Raw genomic sequence first — 23,533 nt, 5'->3', positions numbered from 1 at the left:
AAATGTCTCTCAAGAAACTAAAATGTCTCTCAAGGACTAAAATTGGGTGCCAGTGGGCCAAATACCTTTGACAGTAATTTCAGTGGAACAAGAGTCCTTTCCAATGTCATTAGTGGCATGGCAAAAGTAGCGGCCAGAGTCTGCTTTAGCTGCTTTCAATATAGTAAGGTGTGGGGTGTTATCCACGCAGGACATCTTGTAATTTCCTCCTGATCGAATATCTTTGTGATCCTTTGACCAAGTGACTTTTATTGGCAAAGATCCAGTCATGTGGCATTCCAATTCCACACTATCACCCACTGAAATGTCCACCATGGGTGACAGCTTTTTATCAAAGACAGGGGGATATCTTGGCTCTAAAAGTTCAATGATGGGAAAGAGGTGGAACATACAGCATACTTTGAAATGAAAGTATTGACATTGTACAATATGACATGGTACTAATACAGAACGTGCACTGTCTCTCAGTCAGCAAGCAAAAAATGACTTCTTTGAAGAAAAACCGACCGACCTTGAAGAGTGAGTTTGGCTCTGCAGGATGCAGTCCCAACGCTGTTGGTAGCAACACAAGTGTATTCCCCAGAGTGTCTCATTTCACCTCTGGTTATTTTTAGGGCAGCAGTGTTATCATCATAACTCATGGTATAGTCGGTGGATTTCAGAGTTTCACCGTCTTTAAACCAAGAGACCTCAATGGGCGAGGAGCCTGCCACGCGGCACTCAAATTTGACTTCCATTCCTTCAGTCTGTTGAAGACTGGTTATTTTCTTGGGGAAGGTAGGTGGCGTTTTTGCCTCTGAAAATAGGATAGTTCAACAAACAATATAATACTAATCGTTAATTTCAGAAACAATGATGCAGAGTCAAAACGGAATATCTCCAGATTAAAAAGAGAACATTCCTAAATAAAAGATGGCGGGCATCACCTTGGACAGAGAGGCGGCAAGTGGATGAGGCTGTTCCTATGTTGTTTTCTGCTTTGCATGTGTATTCACCAATATCAGCCTTGGTTGCTTTGCTCAGTTTCAAGCAAGCAATTCCTTTGGAATATTCTATTTTGCAAGTGGGGCTGGACCTCACTTTTCCATCAGCCTTAAACCAAGCCACCTTTATTTCAGGGGTTCCGCCCACATGGCATTTCAAACAAACTGCATCACCAGCAGTCACTTCCATTGGCTCCAAATTCTCAATGAAATAAGGTGGTTCTAAAGTGACAGATATAAATTGTTAAATCAGAAACATGCACATCAGATAGGACAATCCCAATACATTACCAGATCAACTTAGGTAAACTAACCTAAGATGGACACTTGTGCTTTGCAGGTATCCTTTCCAGCATCATTGGAAACTTCACAAGCGTATTCCCCACTTGCTTCCTTATCATCAGTGTTTAAACACTCCAGGATGCAGGAGGTCTCAGTGGTAGTGACATTGTGCTTATAAGAAGAATATAGCTGTTTTCCGTCCTTATACCAGGTGACAAATATCTTTGGGGTTCCAGAGTATGTGCACTCAAGTACCAATGATTTACCCTTTTCAACAGAATGGTCCTTCAGCTTCTTAACAAAGCACGCAGGTTCTGAGTTAAATCATATAGAAGTTTGTTAGTCCACATACTGATTAATTTTGTAATTTTGATTTAATTCTGTTGATAAAATCTGTAATAATACATTTAAAAATTATATTATTGACCAACCTTTCACACACAGGTTAACCGGGCAACTTTCCTTTCCAGCATCATTAATAATCTGGCATGTATACTCTCCAGCGTGGGATTTGTCAATTTTGAATAGCTCCATTGTAGCTGTACTGTCCCGGAGAGCAATTTCATAGCCTTTTCCAGACAAAATTTCCTTGGTGCCTCTGAACCACTTCAGTTTCAGTGGGGCACTTCCTTTGACAATTGCTGAGAACAAAACATTTGTGCCAGGCATTGCTTCCAATGGCTGAGGTGGCATCACGAAAGAAGGAGGTTCTAAATACAAAAAAGACATACTTTTAGCTTGCCGACATCTAACATTAAATCAGTCAGTTCACAAAGCAATAGTCATTATGAAGGCCAAACGTGTACTGTAGATTCAAACCTCCTATTTACTGACCTTTCACAATGAAAGAGGCACTGGTCTCATTGGTTCCTGCCTTGTTTACAGCTTTGCATTTATACACTCCAGAGTCAGACAACTTAAGAGTGGGCACTTTGAGCATGCAGGTGTTGTCACTGAATGTAATCTCATAGTTTGGTCCAGTTTTGATCTCCTCTCCATCATGGTACCAGGTAATGGTGAAAGGTGCGGAACCAGAGACTTTGCAGTCCATTTCACCAGCTTTTCCAACAATAGGTTGATAATCCTTCAATTTCCTTGTAAATGTTGGAGGTATAGTTTTATCTGTTATAGAAGGACATGGTTAGTAACCAGTGCATTAGGAAAAACACTAGGCAATTAGGCAAATGTCATACTATACTGTGTATAGGAAGTGGCCACCAACCTAGTACAGTGAGGTTTAATTTGGTGAGATCACTGCCAACCTCATTTTTGACCTCAAATGTATATTCTCCTGTGTCAACTTTTTCTGCAGACAAAACTTTTAAGCTGGAGATCATCTTTGAGAATGAGATTTTGTACTTCTGTCCAGAGGTGAGTTCGACTCCATCCTTAAACCATTTTGGTTTCAGCTCTGGTGTCCCCGACACTTTGACTTCTAGAGCTGCAATATCACCTGCAGTCACACTGAAAGACTCTGGTCTCTCTACAACTTTAGCTGGTTCTGAAAATAAAGAACATGAAAAGAGGTGTGCTTACAGAAACGGAATAATTTTAAAAAGCAATGACTGGGGGGGAAACTAAGCGAATTAAGAAAGAAAATTGAATTAAGAGAGAAAATTGAAATGTACAAACCTAATACAGTCAAGTTAGCAAAACATTCCACAACTCCGGCATCATTTCTGAGTTGGCAGGTGTATTTGCCCATTGCCAGTAAATCTGCTTTAAAGACTTTAAGAGTGACCTGGTTGTTGTCAAAGGTAATTTTCCGGTTGTCACCATCTCTGAGAATGTGATCCTTATCCTGTACCCAAGACGCGGTCATTGGCTGAGAGCCTTTGACATTGGCCGTCAGGGTGACTTCTTCACCCAATATGCATGTCATATTCGACAATTTCTTCACAAACGTTGGTGGTTCTGAGAGAGGACAAACACGGTGAGAAAAAAAACATCATGAGGGAGTAGTTCATGGTTAAAAGCTGGAACATCAATTATCAAAATAAAATAAAAAATACCCGCAGATGATGCAATTCTACTAACCTCTGAGTTGAATTGTAGTACGGCATGTTTCATATCCTACACTGTTTGATGCCTTGCACTCATACTCTCCAACATCTGAGGCATCCAATCCAATTATATGAAGAGTGGCAGAGGTTCCCTCATTCACCATCTTATATTTCCTACTTTCTTTTAGTGGTGTTTTATCTTTGGACCAGGTAATCTCAAAGGGTGCTGTGCCAATTATCTCACAGTGTAGGCTAGCATCCTTTCCTTTCATTCCTTCAATTGGATGAGGTATTTTGAGGAAAGATGGTGGGTCTACAAAACATTGAGAATCGTTAAGAAGCAGCTCTCTTTGTTACATGCAGCAAAGCCTTAAATTCATACTGACGTAATACCACCAACAGACACTATACTAATATTAGATTATTATGGAATATATAATGTAATATGGAAAATATCAAAACCCAATGTCACTGATCACTGGCTAACCTTTGACTGTAAGGGTTGTGCTGCAGCTTATGCTTCCAGCTTCGTTGGTTGCTTCACAAGTGTAGACTCCATTGTCTTCAAATCTTGTGGTGTGCAGCTCAAGGACTGCCATAGAGTCAACAAATGAAGTTCTATAGTTGTCACCTTCTGTGATCTTAGTGTCATTTTTGAACCATTGCATTCGCAGAGAGGGCGCACCCGTAACTTTGCATTCAAGACGGAGTGGCTCGCACTTCTTCACAAATTTTGTGACTGGCAATTTCAGCACAAATTCAGGAGGTTCTGCAAAGCCAAAATATAGCAAAATTAGGTTATTGAAGCACATGCAACTTGACAAAGTGAAATAATATGAGGCTTGGAATGAACTGCAAAAAGAGGTGATTTGATGACTTGATGGATCTGTTAAGGATTAAAGCCCAGATGAATTTGAAAAGGGAAATGGGAAGCATGATACATGGTAGACAAACAGTTGTTGATGTGATGGAGGTGTTGGTGAAGGTGCTGTGAACTGCTGAAGGAACTGTGAAAAGGAGGTGCTGGAGGAGCTGTGAAAATGCAAAACAATTGAGCACAGATAAAAGCATTCGAGGACAGACGGAACGATGGAAGCCAATCGAGGAAAGATGGAAGCCAAGGCAAGAGTTTAAATAAGAGCATGTTCCAACCTTTTACTGTTAAATTGGCACTACATCTTTCAGTGCCGGCATCATTGCTAACTTGACAAGAGTAAACTCCACTCTGCAAAACTCCAACTGAGTAAAGATCTAAGAAGCAAGATAATCCTTCCAGTCCGGTAAAACATGATGGTCCAGTGATCAATTCAGTGTCATCCTTGAACCATTTCACTGCGAAAGGAGGTGTTCCTTTAAACGTGCTCTTAAATCGCACGTTGGAGTTAGGAAGGGCTGCCTGGGGCTCAGGCAACAGCACAAAGCTTGGCGGCTCTAAAGATGCATTTGAAAAGAAACATTAGCAACCAAGTTAATCAGCTGGCCTGACCCTTTCACGAGAGAAAAATATGAATTTGATATAAATGTTATAAATTCTGACCTTTCACCCTTAGTGCCCCACTACATTCAACGCTTCCTGCTGTATTTGTTAGTTTGCAAGAGTAAGTGCCGGCATCAACTCTCTCTAATTGTTCGATTTCTAAAGACACAGAATTGTCTTGACGAACAAGTTTATATTTTCCACCAACGGAAATGTTGTTTCCATCTTTCTGCCATTCCACAGTAATGGGAAGGGATCCAGATATTTTGCAGCCAATTTGAACAAATGTTCCCAATATTTCCTGTATTTCACTCATTGGTTTGGTGAAGCTTGGGGGAATAGTTTGTTCTGTTTTCACAAGAGCAACAACAAATCAGTCAAAACTATATGCATTACATATCATGTAATAACCAGTATACTACCACACTAATTTGTTTCAATACAAGATTTTGCACTGACCTAGTACAATCAACTTGACTTTGCAACTGCAGGTATCAATGTGGTTTGAGACCTCAAATTGATAGTTGCCTGCATCCTCCTTTTGTGTCGTCTGAATTTTAAGGCTACTAAGGTTGTTCTCGAAGCTAAGTTTGTGCTGTGGACTTGACTTGAGCTCTTTGCCATCTTTGGTCCACTTCACTTTGAGCTCCGGACTGCCTGCCACTTTGCACTCTAAACTGACTGGATCCCCAATAGTTACTTTCATCACTTCTGGTTTCTCTGTAATCTGAGGTGGTTCTAAAATGCATAGAAATATACACTTTCTGTTAAAATCCATTCATTTCAAAGACAGACCTGACCAAAATTAAAACAAATATCTAGCTAGCATACTAAATGAAAAGACAAACCTTGCACCATGAGGGTTGCAAAGCACTTGTCCTGTCCAGCATCATTTGCCACTTGGCAGGTATATTTCCCACTGTGATGGGCCTCACAGACCGGAATCCTTAGAGTTGCCACATTATTCTCAAATGTCCGTTCAATTTTAGGATCTTCCAAGATCCAGTTCTCATCTCTTTGCCATTGCACAGACAGAGATGGTGACCCAGTGACAACACACTGAAATTCAGCCGATTTGCCCAAAACAGTGGCTACATTTTCAATTTTCTTCACAAATGATGGTCGATCTAACATCAAACCAAGGAACAATTATTAGTTATTTAAAGTAAGAATGTGTTGTCATCATGGAAGTTACGTAAACTATCACAATAGTATATGTTTTAAGTAACTAACCTTTTATACGAAGCGTAGTTCTACAAGAACAACTTCCAACCTCATTTGAGACGGTACACTGGTATTCACCAACATCTACACCATCACATTTCTGTATCTCAAGATTCAGAATGTCCTGTACTTGTGAGAAACTGTGCTTTGTGCTGGATTTAATTTCCTTTAAATCCTTATGCCACATGACCTCAAACAGACCTGTGCCAATGACTTGGCACTCTAAAGAGGCATTTGAGCCCTTCACAATATCCACAGTTGATAACTGTTTAACAAAGGATGGTGGCTCTGAGGTAGAGAACACAGACAATTAATTAACTCAATGAAGTCTGAATCATATAAAAATTTGAAAATATAAAATTATTAAACCAACCTTTCACTTTCAATTCCATATTGCAGCTTTCACTGCCGGCTTCATTACGGGCCTCACAATAGTATATTCCACTGTCCTTAGTATCAGCACCACAAATATCTAGGGTTACTATGTTGTTATCAAAGAACATCTTGTATTTGTCACTAGGACTTATCTCATTCCCATCTCTGAACCAGTATATATCAATCTCTGGAGTTCCAGTCACCTGGCATTCAAATGTTTTACTTTGCCCAGGTTTCACCACTGACACACCGTCAGGTTTTCGTGTGAACTTTGGAGGCTCTATGTAAAATGAAGTAAACATAATAAGTATAGCAGAGGTCCAATTCAAAAACAAATGTCAAGAAGGTAAAGAATAACAGACAATAAGAACCTTTGACAAAGAGCATTGCTTGGCAAGCATCAGAGCCCACGTCATTATTAATTTCGCAGATATAGTCTCCAGAGTCTGATGCCTTGGCAAAGAACAGCTCCAGCGATGTAGAGGTGTTGTCTTTAGTCACAGAGCAATCAGAGCCAGATAAGATCTCCTTCTTGTCTTTAAACCATTTAATGGTCAAGGGTGGCGTGCCAGACAAAAGGACATTAAATTGAACCTTTGATCCAGGCAAAACATCCATTGATTCAGGCCTTTCTAAAACTGATGGTGGTTCTGTTGAGAAAATGGGGAATGCATGTTTCAAGTTAAAAGTCAAAAAAATTCTGAAGCCAAAGAGAGCCAAAGATACAGAAATATAGAAGACAAAAAATGGTTATCCAAACCTTTTACAATTAAGGCCCCAGAACACTGGTCCTTGCCGGCCTTATTAGTAGCAATGCAGGTATAACTACCACTGTCTGCACTGTCAAGACGACTTATTTCCAGAAAAGCTGTGTTTTCAAAGAATGTGCTTTTGTGCTTATCATCCGTCTTGATCTCTTTCTCATCTTTGTACCAGAGTACAGATATGGGCAGAGAGCCAGACAAAAGGCACTCCAAGTGGGCAAATGATCCTTTGATACTCTCTGTTTTCTTCAGTTTCCTTGTGAAAGATGGTTTTATGATTTGATCTAGCATAAATTTAAAAAAAGAAAGTTATGAGAATGCTGTCAAAACAGGAATACCTGTAAAAACAAAAGCTACAAAAAGTATAAAAATATGTATAAATGAGCTGACCTAGAACAGAAACTGTAGCTTCACAGGTACTGCTTCCAACGTCATTGGAAACCTCAAAGTTGTAGTCTCCACTGTCGCTTTTTTCTGTACGGAGAATGTTTAGTACAGAGCTCTTATCTGTGCTTTGTACTTTGTATCTATGACCTGATGTCAGCTCTCTTCCATCCTTCAGCCATTTAACTTTGAGCACCCTGGTTCCTGCGAACCGGCACTGAAGTGTAGCGGGATCCCCCATTGTAACACTGACAGATTTAGCCTGTTCAGTGATATTTGCTGGTTCTGTGATAAACATAACATTCAACAATGAGTTTTTAACATCAGAATATAAAATCCAAACACAAGTAGCAATTTGAAAAATGTCCTGATAAACATCAACCAACCTTTGACTACCAATAACGCAGAGCATTTCTGATTGCCAGCTTCATTTTTGGCCTGACAAGTATATTTCCCAGCATGTTTGGTTTGAATATTTGAAATACGCAGCAGTGCTGTCCTGTCTTCAACGGACATCTGTGCGTGCTCACCATCTTTGACCTCATGGTCATCCTTCAACCATGACACAGTCATAGGTAGTGATCCTTTCAGAGTACACTGCATAGAAATCTCACTGCCAACTAGGGAATTCACATTCTCTATCTTTTTCACAAACGATGGCGGTTCTAAAGGTGGAAAAGCATACAACCTTTCAACTGAAAGTCTACAGAAATGAACAGATACATTTATTTAAAATGAAGGTTTTCACACCAACCTTTCAGTGTCATCTCACAATCACAAGATGACTTCCCAACTTCATTTTCTACTGTACACTGATATTTTCCAGCATCTCCGGCGTCAATTGCCAGGATCTGGAGGGTAACTATGTCATCCTTTACGACTATCTTATGTCTTTTATCATTTCTGATTGCCTTTGTGTTTTTGTAAAATGATACGTTGAATGGAGCAGAGCCTGCAAGCTTTCCTTCCAGCATAATATCAGATCCTTTGATAACTTCTTTGGATTCAAAGGTCCTTGTAAATATTGGAGGTTCTAAAAGAAGATGGCAATCAAGTCAGAATACAATCAACAAAAATCTAAATGGATTAATCGAGAAAAAAAACCTCAGTAAGCGGAATACTCAACACACCTTTAACTGTAACTGTGCTGCCGCTGTGGTCACTACCAGCATCACTTGATGCCACACAAACATAATTTCCACTATCATCAACAGAGCAGTTGACAAACTCCAATGTTGCAACTGAATTGGTGACAGCCATTTTGTATTTCTCCTTTTGTGTTATCTCAATCTCATTCTTGAACCACTGAAAACTGATCTCAGGGGTGCCAGTTGCTTTACACTCCAGCTTTACAGCACTTCCTTCCACTGCTAGTTTCGTAGACTCAAGCTTCACCACAAACATTGGAGGTTCTAAAAAAGAGTTTGACATTGATTATCAGTCAAGGAAACAAACATTGATGCAAGAACAGAAGAACAACAAATGCACATTGAGCAGAGTATATGTAAGAAGGTCACCTTTCACAAACAAGACAGCAGTGCATGCCATCTTTCCAGCGTCATTGGCCACTTGGCATGTGTAGTTAGCTGAGTCACTGGGTTTTACTGAGTGAAGTTCCAAAAAACTTAAGGAGGTCTCCTTCTTGATAAAAAATGTGCCTCCACTTGATATCTCCTTGTCGTCTCTGAACCACTTGATCATAAGAGGAGCTGTTCCAGTGAAAGCACACTTCAAGACAACGGTAGATCCTGGTACGACATCTTGGTTGTCAGGTTTCAATGTGAAGACTGGAGGTTCTAAAATTCATTAAAAGGACAAAATATTTATTTTTCATCATCATATTACCCCAAGAAAACGCCATAGGCCTACTTCAATTAGAAGTAAAAACATAGGGCTAAAGAATTACTTAAACTTTATAAACCTTTGACATATAAGGTTCCACTGCTTTCTTCAGATCCAGCCGAATTTGTTGCCCGGCATGTGTACACTCCAGCATCAACCTTTTCCAATTTAGTAATTTTCAGTGCAGCTGAGTTGTCTTTGATTTCAGGTAAATATCTATCTCCGAACTTAATTTCTTTATCGTCTTTGAACCAAGACAGAGTCATAGGCTGGGATCCAGATACTTTGCAATCCATTGAAATATCGTTACCCATAATTCCATCAAGTCTTTTCAGAGACCTTGTAAAAGAGGGTGGTATGATACGATCTGTTTTGGAAAGAAAAAGTTAAGTCATACTGTACATTGCAAGTTAAAATATATGTCATGAAAACAAACTTTTAAAAGTAGAAAAGAAGAAAAGCTAACCCAGCACAGTAATAGAGCATGAGCACCGGTCCTTTCCAACACGGTTGGACACTTCCATTGTGTATTCGGAAGAGTCTACTTTTTCAGACGCAAGAATCTTTAAGACAGCAATATTATCTTTCAGAGTTATTTTATATTTTCGACTCCCTTTCATCTCCTTTCCATCCTGGAACCATTTCACTTTAAGTTCTGGGCTTCCAGCGATTTTGCATTCCAAGGTTGCAGATTCCCCTGAAGTCACATTGATGGATTCTGCTTTCTCTAAGATTCTAGCAGGTTCTATATTAAAGTAAAATGAATTAGATTGAGGTGTCACAAGAGTATAATGTGCTTATATGTAAAAATACATAAATATGTGTAATTTTTTTATTTAAATGTTCAACTCTAACCTTGAACTGTTAGAGTGGCTTCACATTTGTTTTGTCCAGCCTCATTCTCTGCTTGGCAAGTGTACTTGCCACCATGGTTAATGGCAACAGTTGTTATTGACAAAATAGCAATGTTGTTCTCAAATGTCATTTTGATATTTGGATCATCATCTCTCAACATTTCAGTGTCCTTTATCCATTTGACGGAAATGGGGGGTGAGCCTTTCAATGTGCCCTGCAGTTTCACAGAATCTCCCAATGTTGCTGTAATGGTTTCAATCTTCTTTGCAAATGTTGGTGGTTCTATACAAACATATTATAAAATCAATGAACCATGTTCTTTAGAAAACATACGGTATTTAGATAAATCAATTTGAGTTATTTTAATTTATCAACAATACTAACCTTTTAGTTTGGCCAGTGCCTTAGTGGTGATTTTACCAACATCATTAGCTATGCAGCACTGATAATCCCCAATGTCTGCACTTTCAAATGAGCAGAACTCCAAACGAGCAATGGACTCCTGAGAGACGATCTTGTACTTTTTATCTGTGGCGACGACTGGCTTCTTATTCTTCAACCAGGTGATTTCAAATGGAGCTGTTCCTTTAATTTCACATTCGAGTACGGCAGGGGTTCCCTTCACTGCCTCAACCATTTGCAATTCTTTTCGAAGGGAAGGGGGCTCTAAGAGTAGAGATCAGATTAAATTATACAACTATCTGTTCAATTTTTAAAATAATTGTAAAGAATGGTGACAAACCTTTTACAGATAACTCAGTGCTGCAGCTCTCACTACCAGCTTCGTTTGACACCTCACAAGTGTAGTTTCCGCTGTCTAACACGTTTACATCGATTATTTCCAAAGTTGCAAGACCAGCCTTGAAAGTGATTTTATATTTATCTCCATCACTGAGCTCCTTGTCAATCAAAAACCAGGAAGCTTTGAGTTCAGCTGATCCTTTGACTGTGCACTGCATCCGAGCAGCTATGCCCTGCTTCCACATTAGTTTTGGTTCCATTTTCTTAACAAAGGTAGGGGGCTCTGAAATAAGTTTTGGATTGCAAAACAGCAAATGTGTTGTCAAACAAGAATCAATACAAAAGAGAAGAGTTCAAGAAGGAGAAAATAAGAAGACACAGAAGCTGCATAGTGTTGTTAGTGGCTGTTTCAAAGAGGACTCAACAGCTGTTTTTTTTACAATTAGTTCCTAGTAAGCAGATCTGTAAGTGCACAAACGCTGTGTTAACACAGGAAATCTACTTAAAGACCTTACCTTGTACCGTCAACGTGGTAGGACAAGTTGCACTCCCAGCATCATTTGAAGCTGTACATACATATTTCCCTGAATCTTTCAGTTTTGCCTTTGTAATTTCAAGAACGACAACCTTGTCTTCAAAAGATTGTTTACAATCCATTGTTTGATGAAGCTTTTTGCCATCTTTCATCCAGGTGATGGACACTCCAGTGTCCTCATCCACTTGACCTTCGAGCCGCAGTGTGTTACCAACGGCTGAAGACACCAAGACCTCAAAGGTCTTTATGAAACTGGGTTTATTGATAACCCTCAACTCTGAACTGCATGTAGCAGTACCAACACTGTTTGATGCTTTGCAAAGGTATGTGCCCTGATCGTTCAGCTGAAGATTTTTGATTTGTAGGGAATATTTGGTCTTGTCAGATGATATTTGATAGTTTCCCCCCGGAGAGATAGCAATGTTGTCTTTGTGCCAGACAATAGTCATCGGTGAAGAGCCAGTAACTACACACTGGAATGTTGCTTGTTTGCCCACGTATAAAGTCATGTGATCAGGCTTTGTACTAAATACTGGCGGGTACATCTCTATAAAAAAAGTAAATAAAGATGGAAAAAAGCAATAGGATATGAATACTCAATTTACTTTACAAACCGGTCCAATATACAAATGTTGAGACAACAATTGAACATTAAAATGTGTTGTATTGTATTCAACCTTTAAAAAAAACAGCAATATACATACAGTTGTATATGTTAATAATGTTAAGGGAAACAGAGGACTCACCAGTCACTGTCAGTTTGGCGGCACAGGTGTCACTGCCATGTTGGTTTGTAGCCTTGCAGGTGTATTCACCACTGTCGGCCTTGGTTGGGCTCAGAAGCTCCAATGAAGATGTCAGTTGCCGACTGAGAATGTGACAATTTGCACTCTCTTTGATCGAAGTGCCAGACTTGAACCATTTGAAGTTCACATTTGGTGCCTCTTCAATTTCACATTCAAACTTGGCTCCACTGCCAACATTGATCTCCAGGGGAACAATTTTGTACCTGAAAACAGGTGGCACTATAATGTGCACAAAAAGAAAAGTAAATTAGAACACAGGTAGATAATGATGCGAAAAATGACAAGTAGACAAATGGTATACAGAGCTGGAATAGGGATGGTGGAATGCTACAGTATGGTAGGATGCATTCCAGGAGTGACTGTGAAGAAATGGTGGAATGGTTAGAGGAGGAAGAAAGAAAGTGAATTCATGATAGAGGAAGGAGGGAAGTGACATCATGAAGAATGAAACCATGACACATTTGCCCCTGAAAGCAGGCAAAAATATTTCAGTGCTCAGTGGAGAATGACCAAGAATGAAATGTTATAGTTCTTGGGTGACGAAAATACCTGGGAATGATATAGAAGAAATAAGCATGTGGGGAATGATATAGAGAAATACTAAGGTGAATTAGTAGTGGATTGAAAGTATAGTAAATTCATGCTGAAAATTCTATCAATACATTTTTTTCTTTAGTAATTAATTTGATCTAAAAATAAATATGTATGAAATAAAGTATGAGTTTGCCAATATGAAATTAAAATGTTATATTACATTATAAAAATGTAATGAATGATAGTTAGTTTATGTGTATGGTGACGAGTAACAATAAAACTATCCCCATTATCCAACCTTTCGAGACAACTGTGAGTCTTGATGATGTTGTGGTCTTTCCAGCTTCATTCACAGCCTCAAAGACATATTCTCCTTCGTGCTTCTCCTTGATCATTTTCATGATTGTAAGTGTGTATGTGTCATGTTCTTTGGAACACTTGAACTCTTTGCCAGATTTAATTATTTGTCCATTGAAAAGCCAATTAGCTTTTGTAACATACTTTACTGTCACAGTGTATGTAACCTTACAATGCTCCTCTGTGGTAATGTCCTCAAGGAAAGTTTCAATAATGGGATAATCCTTTACATTTCCTTGAGGTTTAGATTTTCTGACCTCTTCTGAAATAAATTCCTCCCTGTGTTCTTTTTGGATGAGTACATCTAAAGACTGTTCAGTTGGAATGGATGTCAAGGGCATATCGGTGGTGATATCAGTCATACCTACATCTCTCTCATAACCTTTTACAGTCATAGTTCTAACCTCCTGTCTGGCCACCTGTACTGTCTGTCCAAACTCAGCATGTGATTCTGTAGTAACTTCCATTACTTGACCGCCCAAGTTGGATTGAGTTACTTTGGACTCTTGCACCACAATACGTTCCTCAGCTGTTGCTGTTTCATGTGTAGCCCGAGATTCCGTCTTTCGTTTAGCAGCCTGAGATTTAGGTGTTGTGAAATCAACTACACTTTCTGCTACTTTTACTGTCTCAACTACAGATGACAATATTTCTTTGGAGGATGCACTGCTAACCTTTAGTCTTTGGGGCTTGTCGATTTGCAGTGTGCCAGGTTGCTCAGATGTAAGAACATGCTGCTCGTGATAGATAATTGAGTAGAAAGCTGCCTGGAGTTCAGTCCTTAGATCTGCAGTCTTGGGGTACTGACCTTCAAAAGCAAGTGTTATTTCCATAGGGGCACCTGGTGTTGTGATAAGATAAGTGAACATCGCACGCCTAGGTTCCTTGAGTACCTTCACTTCCTGTACCTCAGTAGCCTCTAAACTTCCAACAACATCTGCTAGTATAAGTGGCTGATCAAGAGCCACAGCAGACTGAAGTGCATCTTTCAACTGACGTCTGATGTCCAAACTTGTTGGTTTTGGAATCTGAATAACAAATGTGAGCTCCTTTGGAAGAGTTCGACTTTCTCCAGACTCTGAAACGAAAACAGCCATTTTGTGCTGAGTTTTAAGGCTAACTTTTGTTGACTCTGATTTGGTTATTTGCTGAGACATTTCCCCAATCAATATACGCTTTTCATCCATCATTATTGACTGTCTAACAGACTGTCCTTCCTGTATCTGGATGGCAAAATCTTGCTCTGTTGCTTCTAGAAGTACACTACTCTCAGTTGCGATCGCCTTCTCCTCTATTTGTATGGGCTCAGTAGGTACTTTAGGCTCTATTTCGGATTTGCATGTAAATGTGTCAACAGCTGTCAAACTCTCAGTATGTCCTTCCTCTAATGCTTGACTATCTGCCACACTTGTAACTTGCATGATGTTCCAACGATCTTCTTTTTGGATTAATGCACGCTGCTGTTTGGCATCACTAGTAAATGGTGTTTCTTTGGATATCTGCATGGGCTTTGATGTGACCTGAAGAATGTTCTGTGGTCTGGGTTCTGTTCTAAGCTTTGACTGAACTCCTGTCACAGACACATCAAGATCTTTGGAATAATCTGCGCTAAGCCCCCTTTTTTCCTCTGAGGATGCTGCATGTTTTCTGGCTTTCTCCTGCTTCTGTGTTGCTGTCTGTTGGGCTGGCTTTTCAATGTTAATAATTCCCTCTTTGGTTAAGGCACCTCCCGGATGAACTGACTGAAGATGTAATGGGGTAGGGGCTTGTTTTTGGGGCTGAATGGTCATTGTGTCTCTCTTGGCCTCAAACTCAGTCGTATCTTCGCAAGTGACAGATATCCGTTCATCGTGGGTTACTGTATGTAAAAGAGTAGGGCTTTTCCTGGCACCTGCTTGTTCTACAGCTGGTTTCTCACAAGTAAATGGTTCCTCAGATGGTAGGATATCCTGATCTCTAATTATCTGCAAATGCAGTACCTGTTCACCTTCTATCTGAGAAAATAATGAGGTAGCGCTTTCTAAACTCTTCACTTGTTTTGTGTGTTCAGCTTGTAACATCTGCTTTTCCTCAGCTGTCAGTGCAGATTTCATAATGTAATCTTTACGAAGGAGAGCCTTTTCTGCCTCTGGCCTCTGCATGGTAAATTTAGTCTCTTTTGATAAGGTTTGTTTTGTCTCAGAAACTGAGGCTAGGATTGGTTTGAGCGATTCTTTTGTCACTGAAAATTGTAGAGCAGAGTCAGAAGATGGCACATCTGTGGTATGGCCCTCAGGAATCATCTGTTTTTCAGTTGACATAGCGGAATACAATATCTTAATGCCTTCTTTGACTTTGTAACTTTTTTCCTCTTGTGGCTTGGGAATTTCTTGCGATCGTTCTTTTAAAATTGACAGTTGGGATTCAACAAGATGACTACTGACAAGATGTTTTGGCTCGGAGGTTGGCTTTACTTTATCTGTCTTCCTTTCACCTGACATCTCTGTGCTTACACTCGCCAAGGTGGTTATCTCCTCGGAAGTTGCAGACATTAATTGTGAGCGCTTCTCTTTTGAAGACTGCAGCTCTATGACTACTGGGCTTTGGATACGGTCACAGTGCTGCTCTGTGAGCTGTGGGCTATCCTGAACAGCAGATGTATGAAAGGGAGCCGTACGGTGTTGTTTCGTAGAAACTACTGAAACTTCAGGTGGACGAGTGACACCCACAGACACTCTCTCGTGTACCTCATGTGACTGCAGAACTGCAGCCTGATGGGTGACCCTTTCTCTTTGGACAGTAGCTGCTGACATATCCAACTCTCTAAGGGTTTGCACTTGCTCACTGGAAACAACCTGGCTGTCCTCGGTGCCAATGGTGTACACCATCTGATGTCCTGCTTGATCTCTGGCCCTGGTCTCTCCGGGAAGGTTGACCTCGTACAAGCGGGTCTCTGTAGCTTGTTCAGCAGTCATGGATACTTTATAACCTTTTTGAACAACCGTGGGTTCCTTACGCTGAGATACAGAGATCGGCTCTTTGAAAACAATTAGGTCAGCACTACAAGAGGCCTCCCCAGATGGGTTGGAAGCCTTACATGTATAGAGACCACTGTCCTGCTGTTGAATGCCCTTCATGTTGATGAAGCCAGAGCCATCTGGGTTGTTCACTATAATGCAGTACTTACCAGGCTGAATTTGACGAGAACTTTTATACCACTGTACATCTGGTATTGGATCACCAGTTACTTTATATTTAAAGTAAGCCTCACCTCCCTCTTGGCATTTTATAGGTTTGATTTGGCTAGTGAAATTTGGAGGTTGGACAGTGGCTTTGAACATTTTTTCCACCCATTGCTCAGCTGTAGTTGAAGCTCTCTTACTTACCTCCAGGTAAGTAGTACAGGTTGTCTGGCCAAATCTATTGCTAGCTGTACAAGTGTACTCGCCTTTATACTCTGTTTTTACCTCAGATATTATTAAGGTATACTCATCTTTTTCTTGAATCAATTTGTAAATTGATGAAGAAGTAATGACTTTCCCATTGTGAAACCACTGAACAGTAGGCTTTGGAAGGCCAGATACTGTGATAGTAAATCTTGCTGACTCCCCAACATTGACAGCTGCTGGTGAGAGTTGGGTCAAAAATATAGGTTTTTCTTTTTTATCCTCTAAAGTACTAGAATAGTATTTAGACTCTGGCTGGAGTTCAAGTGTTTTGGATGTTTGAGGTAACTGAAGGCCAGTGGTGTAGGATTCTTGTTCTTCTTCCACTGTCGTCACAGTCGACCTAGAATATTCTGTGTAAAAGATAATTTGTAAGATTGAGATAAAATGTCCATTAAAGACAGGGTTATGTTGGTCAACTGTGTGTCCGCTGCAAAAGCTTAAAGGTTGACATAAACATTAGTTTACATAAAAAAACACCATACAATAAATACATCAGTATATAACTATTTTATTTATACATAAATAAACACTGTTAGAGACAAACTGAAGTGATTTATGTACAAACAAATCATGAATTTCAATTACCCCCATTTCCAAATGAATACTCTGTCATACTTTTTTGAGATCAGTCAAATTGGTAAATCTTTTATAAGCCCAAATATACAGTATTCATTAAGAATACAATTGCCTCAAACATACACTGAAACACATATTTACAGCACATATAATGTATATAATGAACATATCCTTTTTAAAAATGTAATTTTACAGCCAACCCAAGGCTTTATTTTGAATGGATGTACTTTGCCACTGTAGTCCTAATGAAAAAATAAACTCTACAATAGTACATTCAATATTAGATTAAAATTGTGTTCGATATTGCATTTTTTTGTGTACAATATATATATTTTTTTAAATCATTAACCAAAAGAAACAAAATTTTATCAGAAACTCATTCACAAAGAAAATGTTTAAATTCTGCACATCACTTATTGTACAGCATCATGTTAAGATGGAACTATCATGGTTGCATTGATAATTGATAATTTTACATGCACTTCTTAAAGCTGGAACCCTTAATGGTGAAACAGCCACATCCGTTTGGGATATTACAACAACAACGTTACTGAAAACAACGGCCACTGTTTTTCCTGACATCAGTGCACACGCGATAGAACAGCAGAATGTGACCTATAACTATTGTTTTTACCACACTGCTTTACACACCTCACCTCCATTTCGGCCACAAAATAAAAACTATAACAAAGGTGCTGGGGCGGACAGTCATGCTGTTTACCCTAATGTGCTTCTACACCTGCATTGCTTGCTGTTTGGGGTTTTAGGCTGGGTTTCTGTACAGCACTTTGAGATATCAGCTGATGCACGAAGGGCTATATAAATAAATTTGATTTGATTGATTCGATTCAATGTAAATTCCAACTTCAACACTCCACACTGGGAATTGGATCCCCAGTTCTCCATTGAGCATGCTTTTTCTTTCAGGAGTTCGCTTGATCTGGGTCTGAGAAATCCCCAGTGATCAATTAGATGAGCCCCAGAGTGTTTTGTATTTGTTATATTATGTATGACTATATATTCAATTATATGATTAATTTGAAATATTAAAACATTGGACATTTTGGGCCTAACACGAATGTCTTGATAACAATGTTTTGATTACACATGGGTGGTAAGTATTCATACACGTTGTCACGCTAAATAAAACTATAAGCATTAACTTTTGTTTTACTATTTTAAAACGCAAACATTCAACATTCAAACATACCAAACATGATTATATAACATTTATAATTACTCTTATGTGTGAAGTAATTACACACTATACACAGTAAATAAGATCTACACCTAATTTCAGAAAACCTTTCGCGTGTATCTCAGAATAATTAACAAAAGCTACTTTTCGAACATACAATTGCTTAATTGAGTTCAACATCCTCATGAAAACAAATTGCACGAAGAGATTAGAACACTTTCAACAAAGCAGTTGTTTCAGTATATCCAGATTTATTTTGGATGAGACACTTGTACTCTCCAGCATCATTTTTAGTGACATTTGTTATGATCAAATTAAAATGTCCAGATGCTTTCTCTTGGATCATGTACCTAGTTTCTTTCACTGGATCCCCGTCTTTGTACCATTCAGCAGTGGGATGAGGTTTACCATTAACTAAACACTGGAGGACCACTGGAGTTCCTACTGCTGCAGTGACGTTTGTCAAAGGAACAATGCATTTTGGTGGAGTTTCAGTCATTTGAAACTGGAAACTACACAATTCCGATGACTTTCCTTTGAATTCTATTTTATCATCTTTGGCGGGCTCTGCGAAAACATCAAAATTTATACTGACATATTTCTCTCCCTGCTCGCTCATCTCATTGTCTGTCATGGCTACGAGTCTAACAGCCTTTTGTGATTCATCAGCTTCCTGCTCAAATTCAAATTCCAGCTCTATTTCTGATGCCTGCTCACCGTCAAACTCATTCCCAACAACCAAGTCAAACTTTTGAGGCTGAACTTTAGCACTACCAAGAGACACAGCTGTCAATTCTCTTCCTCTTGTTTTCCCTATAAAGCTTTTAGGATTCAACACAAGAAGAGATGCCCTGCAAAGAGTTTCCCCAACCACATTGATGGCCCTGCAGGTGTATATTCCACTATCATGAGCGTTGGCTTTCCTGATCTTTAGGAAATGATTGTCTCCATCAGATGAGTACAAGTATTTCTTGTTATCATGAGGGATCTTTTTGTTACCTTTAAACCATGATACTATGGGAGAGGGAATTCCCATCAGAGAACACTCAAACATTACAGTTGTATTTTCGGGGGTTTCTATATCACAAATTGGGTTGATGAAGCGTGGTGGCATTTCTGTAACCTCAAAAGCTATTTTCAAATCATCCCTTTCTTGCGTTACAAAGTCAACTCCACTCTCCTCGTACATACTCGGGAGAACATCGAGTGATATTATCATACTTTTATTGTCAGCTGTGTATTCTGGGACGGTAATTATCTTCACCTGTCTCTCAAACTCTTTAACCTCATTTTCATCCAGCTCCACCTCTAATAGAATCTCCTGAGGGGAGCAAGACCTCGATGAGTCATCATCTTCTTCAACATCAAACTCCATCACATGCTGGTGGGTGACTGCTGGTGGTGGGGGCATATATCTGGCCTCGTTGGATATAACTACAACTAGTGCAACGCTTTTTGCCTCTCCTACATAGTTAACAGCTTCGCAAATATATTCACCTTGATCAGCTTTCGTAATGTTTTGAATAAAAAGTGTGATATTGTCACCATCTCTATCCATTGTAATTCTTTCTTCTGCAACAAGCTGGGTTTTGTTTCTAAACCACTTCACTTCAGGTGAAGGCAACCCAAATACCTCAGCGTAAAACGATAACGAATCTTGTTCAAAAACTCTCCTTTTGGTGAGAGGTTTGAGGAAAGCCGGAGGGATTCCCTGGACTTTTTCCTGTAGTCCTCCAAGGCCAAGGGCACGCTCTGAGAGGAAGATTCCTTCCTCTAAGCTAAATGCAGGGGGAGTTGTCTCAATGCCCTCATCATCGGGTGACCTCAAGAACTTAGCAGGAGAAAATAACCTCTCACTGAAGTCAGTAGATGTTCTTTTATGTTCAAGAGGAGAGAAGGCATACTCATTAGGGGTCATATAACCTGCTGGAGTTTCAGTTTCAGGAGTGTGGAAAGATTCGGGAGATTTCGGGAGCTGCGAAATTTCAGTTGAAGAAGCTGGCGTATAGAACCGCTCGATTTCTGTTAATTCCTCACTAAATGTGCTACCACACTCAATGGACATCTCCGACTCTGGTGATAAGGGTCTGCCCCACTCAGTTGGTGGGTTGTAGTAGTCATAAACAGTACTGAAGGTCACTGCCTCCTCTTCAAGTGAGGTTAAACCTGTCGCACCTTGACTGTCAGCCATACTTAGATAAGCACTGTCTGGTTTAGCCTCTGCTTGCTGTTGTGAGCCTTGTGCAGCAAGATCATCTGTAAAACCATCTTCTTTGAACTTAATAATCACTGATTTTGAAACCTCTGAAGGCTCACCACTCTCAGCATCAGCATGTTCCTCGTTTACCTCTGCAGTTTTTTCACTAACAATTTCACTACGTGCCCCACTAACACTGACAAATGCACTACCCTTTGAGCGTTCAAAGATAGACATATTTTCATTCATATGAGTCATGTCCTCGCGATCAGAAGACTCAGTGTCCAATCTCTGAACTTCTGGAGCAGCAAATGAGCCAGAGAATCTTTTTGGCTTTACAACCTCATTACCGACTGACGCTGAAACATCATCTGGGGTCTCCGACACTGGGACTTTCTCACAAGGAATGGAGCTACTGCCAGTACTAACAAATGCACTTTCACTGTCCTCTTTCATACTTTCATCTATCACACCAGGTCCTATACTTTCTGGAGAAGGGCTAGTCCTTACTGCCTTAACTGCCTCAGGTCTGACCAGTTTTGGTGACTCCTGCACCTCTGCTCCACTTGAGAGGGGAACAAAGTGTTTTAGGTCACCATGGGTGTCAATTACGCCAGCTTCCTCAACAGTTTCTCCTGAAATCATACAGATTTCCTTGTCCTCCTCCTGTGTAGTAGACATGGTCTGGCCATGCTCAGGGGCACTTTTTGGAGAGACTGTCTTCGCTTTGGTCGAAATTTGTGTATTACTACCTTCTAGTAAGACAACCTCTGGTCCACTTTTGGGGGAAATGGACCTTACTCTCGAAATGTGTGTAAAACTACCTTCTACTAATATAGTGTCTTGTTTGGCCTGCAGTGGAGTACCTTCCACAACATTAGTTACCAATGACATATCATCCTGTTCGGGATGGATTGATACTTCTGGGATATCCTCAGGGAAATATGACTCTGTGGACTTTTTCACTTCATGAACAGTGGTATCTGACAATGCAGGTGCCTCTGACAACACAGGTGTCTCAAAGGCCTGCTTAATATGTGACGTTTCGACTACTGCAGCAGATGATTGCCGACCACACCCAGTAACAGTAGGTGCTTCTTTTGAAACACTTTGCTTTGGTTTAGTTACTTTTGGAACAGTCTTTTTAAGGCTGTGAGAATCTAAAGTTCTGTCCAAAGTCAGCATCAATGCCTGGTCAGTAATATCACCAGTATCACTCAGAGGGGACTGCCTCAAATCTTCTGAATTTCCAGATAGTATATATTGTTCCCATTCACCAGCCATGGCTGCTTCTACCTCAGAAGATCCAGCAATAGCAACAGCTGGTTGGAAGTACACATCAGAACTGCTTTCAACCTTACTGGTTTGGCCTTCTGAAGAGCTTATGTTCTCAGATTTACTGACTACCTTAGCGGCATCACTCGGATCATAGGAGAATGTGAATTTGTGTTTCATAGGATGGGAACTGCCATCGTCCTCAGACATCTCTGTGTCTTTTTCAATCATTTCGAATGGGACTGGTGTTGGAGCAGTGATCCTGATCTCGACATTAGAAGTAGAATATTGTGAGTCTGAAGCACGAGGTCTGTACAAGACAGCCTGAGGCACCTGTAAAAAGGATTTCTCATCCGTTTCAACGTCTATGTATGATTCAAGTTCCTCGTCAATCATTTGGTCAACATCTTCTTCACTCATTTCATAATCTGTTGTCACTTTCACTTTACGCGAGGCCACCGGCGATGGTGATTTTCTTAATTGCTCACTCTCAGTAACTTCAAGTGTGGCAGAGGAGGTTGACTTTCCAAATGTATTAGTGATAACACAACTAAATGTCCCCTCATGGTATATAGTCGGATAGTAGATGGTTAATGTGGTTTCATTCAACTTGATGAGAACATCAAAGTCTGGGTTTTGACTGATTGGTTGGTCATCTTTGAGCCAAGTGACAGTTGGTTGAGGGTCTCCCCGGAAACGACATTTAAAGTCTGTCATCTCTCCCCTCTTTACTTTCATGGATGAGATTTCTCTCACAAAGATAGGTAGTGATGTTTTCGGTGAAGTCCTCTGATGCATGTCCATTTGGTGAAGGTCATCTTTTGATAGCATTTCTCTGTGTTCTTCTTTCCTCTCTTTGGTCCTCATAGACACTTTTTCCTTTTCATCAGGTTTTAAGTCGGATTCCCAATTGGAAGGCCCTTCTGCACCAACTTCGGCTTGAGAACCATGCTGACCAATGTGATGTTCTCTCAAAGGTGAACGGCCTCTCCTAGGTGAGGCTTCTCTACCAGGTGAGGCTTCTTTCACAGGTGATCGAACTCTGCCAAGTGAGCGTTCTCTGCTAGGTGAGGGTTCTCTCCCTGGTGAGGACCCTCTAACTGGTGAGGACCCTCTCACCGGTGAGTGAAACCCAAGTGACATTTGATGAAACTTCTCTATATGATGAGAAACTGGTTCATAAGAAGGACCGTCATTGGCATCATCTCCACTGGCATAAGTTCTCTGACGATGGTGTTGTGAAAGTTCAGCCATAGCCCAATCCTCTTGAGAGACAAGCTCACCAATTCGATGTTGTCTCATAGGTGAGGATTCTTTCACAGGAGAGCGCTCTTTAATTGGAGAGTGTTCTTCCACAGGCAAGCGTTCTCTCACAGGTGAGGACCCAAATGACATTGTATGAGACTTCTCATTCTGATAAGAGGCTGGTTCAAAAAAGGAACTTTCATGCTGACCAATGTGATGTTGTCTCATAGGGGAGGGTTCTCTCACAGGTGAGCGTTCTTTCACAGGTTCAATGGAGTGACCTGCATCGGGTCCACTGGCATCAGTTTTCTTTGGGTGTTGTGAATGTTCAGCCAAAGCCCAGTTAGACTCTAATTCAACAGCTTCTTCTTGTTCAGTGAGAACGTCTTCTTGCCATTTTAAGATGCGCTGAGCCAAAGCTTCCTCTTCGCTCACAAAATACTCACTTTCGG

General features: G+C 40.2%; 2 protein-coding genes across 2 annotated transcripts in view; both read right to left on the bottom strand.

Moving 5' to 3' along the window:
• ttn.2 (titin, tandem duplicate 2) overlaps window positions 1-23,533 on the bottom strand; it is a 176,248-nt gene that overhangs the window by 123,281 nt on the left and 29,434 nt on the right. Inside the window, exons 40-71 of the mRNA XM_064944764.1 lie at window positions 15,636-16,940; window positions 13,683-14,486; window positions 12,212-12,490; window positions 11,446-12,012; window positions 10,932-11,213; window positions 10,574-10,855; window positions 10,190-10,471; window positions 9,800-10,079; window positions 9,414-9,709; window positions 9,010-9,288; window positions 8,623-8,904; window positions 8,247-8,525; window positions 7,879-8,157; window positions 7,499-7,777; window positions 7,105-7,392; window positions 6,716-6,994; window positions 6,343-6,624; window positions 5,979-6,257; window positions 5,594-5,872; window positions 5,205-5,483; window positions 4,806-5,093; window positions 4,421-4,699; window positions 3,756-4,037; window positions 3,303-3,581; window positions 2,898-3,179; window positions 2,488-2,766; window positions 2,100-2,387; window positions 1,697-1,975; window positions 1,298-1,579; window positions 927-1,205; window positions 512-796; window positions 66-356 (exon numbers count right to left, since the gene is read on the bottom strand). Coding sequence (XP_064800836.1) covers window positions 66-356; window positions 512-796; window positions 927-1,205; window positions 1,298-1,579; window positions 1,697-1,975; window positions 2,100-2,387; window positions 2,488-2,766; window positions 2,898-3,179; window positions 3,303-3,581; window positions 3,756-4,037; window positions 4,421-4,699; window positions 4,806-5,093; window positions 5,205-5,483; window positions 5,594-5,872; window positions 5,979-6,257; window positions 6,343-6,624; window positions 6,716-6,994; window positions 7,105-7,392; window positions 7,499-7,777; window positions 7,879-8,157; window positions 8,247-8,525; window positions 8,623-8,904; window positions 9,010-9,288; window positions 9,414-9,709; window positions 9,800-10,079; window positions 10,190-10,471; window positions 10,574-10,855; window positions 10,932-11,213; window positions 11,446-12,012; window positions 12,212-12,490; window positions 13,683-14,486; window positions 15,636-16,940 — 10,854 coding nt within the window. The remainder of the gene's footprint in view (window positions 1-65; window positions 357-511; window positions 797-926; window positions 1,206-1,297; window positions 1,580-1,696; window positions 1,976-2,099; window positions 2,388-2,487; window positions 2,767-2,897; window positions 3,180-3,302; window positions 3,582-3,755; window positions 4,038-4,420; window positions 4,700-4,805; window positions 5,094-5,204; window positions 5,484-5,593; window positions 5,873-5,978; window positions 6,258-6,342; window positions 6,625-6,715; window positions 6,995-7,104; window positions 7,393-7,498; window positions 7,778-7,878; window positions 8,158-8,246; window positions 8,526-8,622; window positions 8,905-9,009; window positions 9,289-9,413; window positions 9,710-9,799; window positions 10,080-10,189; window positions 10,472-10,573; window positions 10,856-10,931; window positions 11,214-11,445; window positions 12,013-12,211; window positions 12,491-13,682; window positions 14,487-15,635; window positions 16,941-23,533) is intronic.
• Window positions 17,128-22,067, bottom strand: LOC135521203 (titin-like). Its single transcript, XM_064947133.1, has one exon. It carries the CDS (start codon window positions 22,065-22,067, stop codon window positions 18,573-18,575), a length of 3,495 nt encoding a protein of 1,164 aa, XP_064803205.1. The 3' UTR covers window positions 17,128-18,572.

Source organism: Oncorhynchus masou, chromosome 29, assembly GCF_036934945.1.
Source record: "Oncorhynchus masou masou isolate Uvic2021 chromosome 29, UVic_Omas_1.1, whole genome shotgun sequence".
Taxonomy (NCBI): Eukaryota; Metazoa; Chordata; class Actinopteri; order Salmoniformes; family Salmonidae; genus Oncorhynchus; species Oncorhynchus masou.
Note: the sequence above shows the minus strand (reverse complement) of the source record. Positions and strands in the feature narration are given on the sequence as shown.

Bases quoted from the DNA above. Each gene is read 5' to 3' on its own strand.
- LOC135521203 (XM_064947133.1), bottom strand. From the start codon at position 22,067: ATGATTGAAAAAGACACAGAGATGTCTGAGGACGATGGCAGTTCCCAT.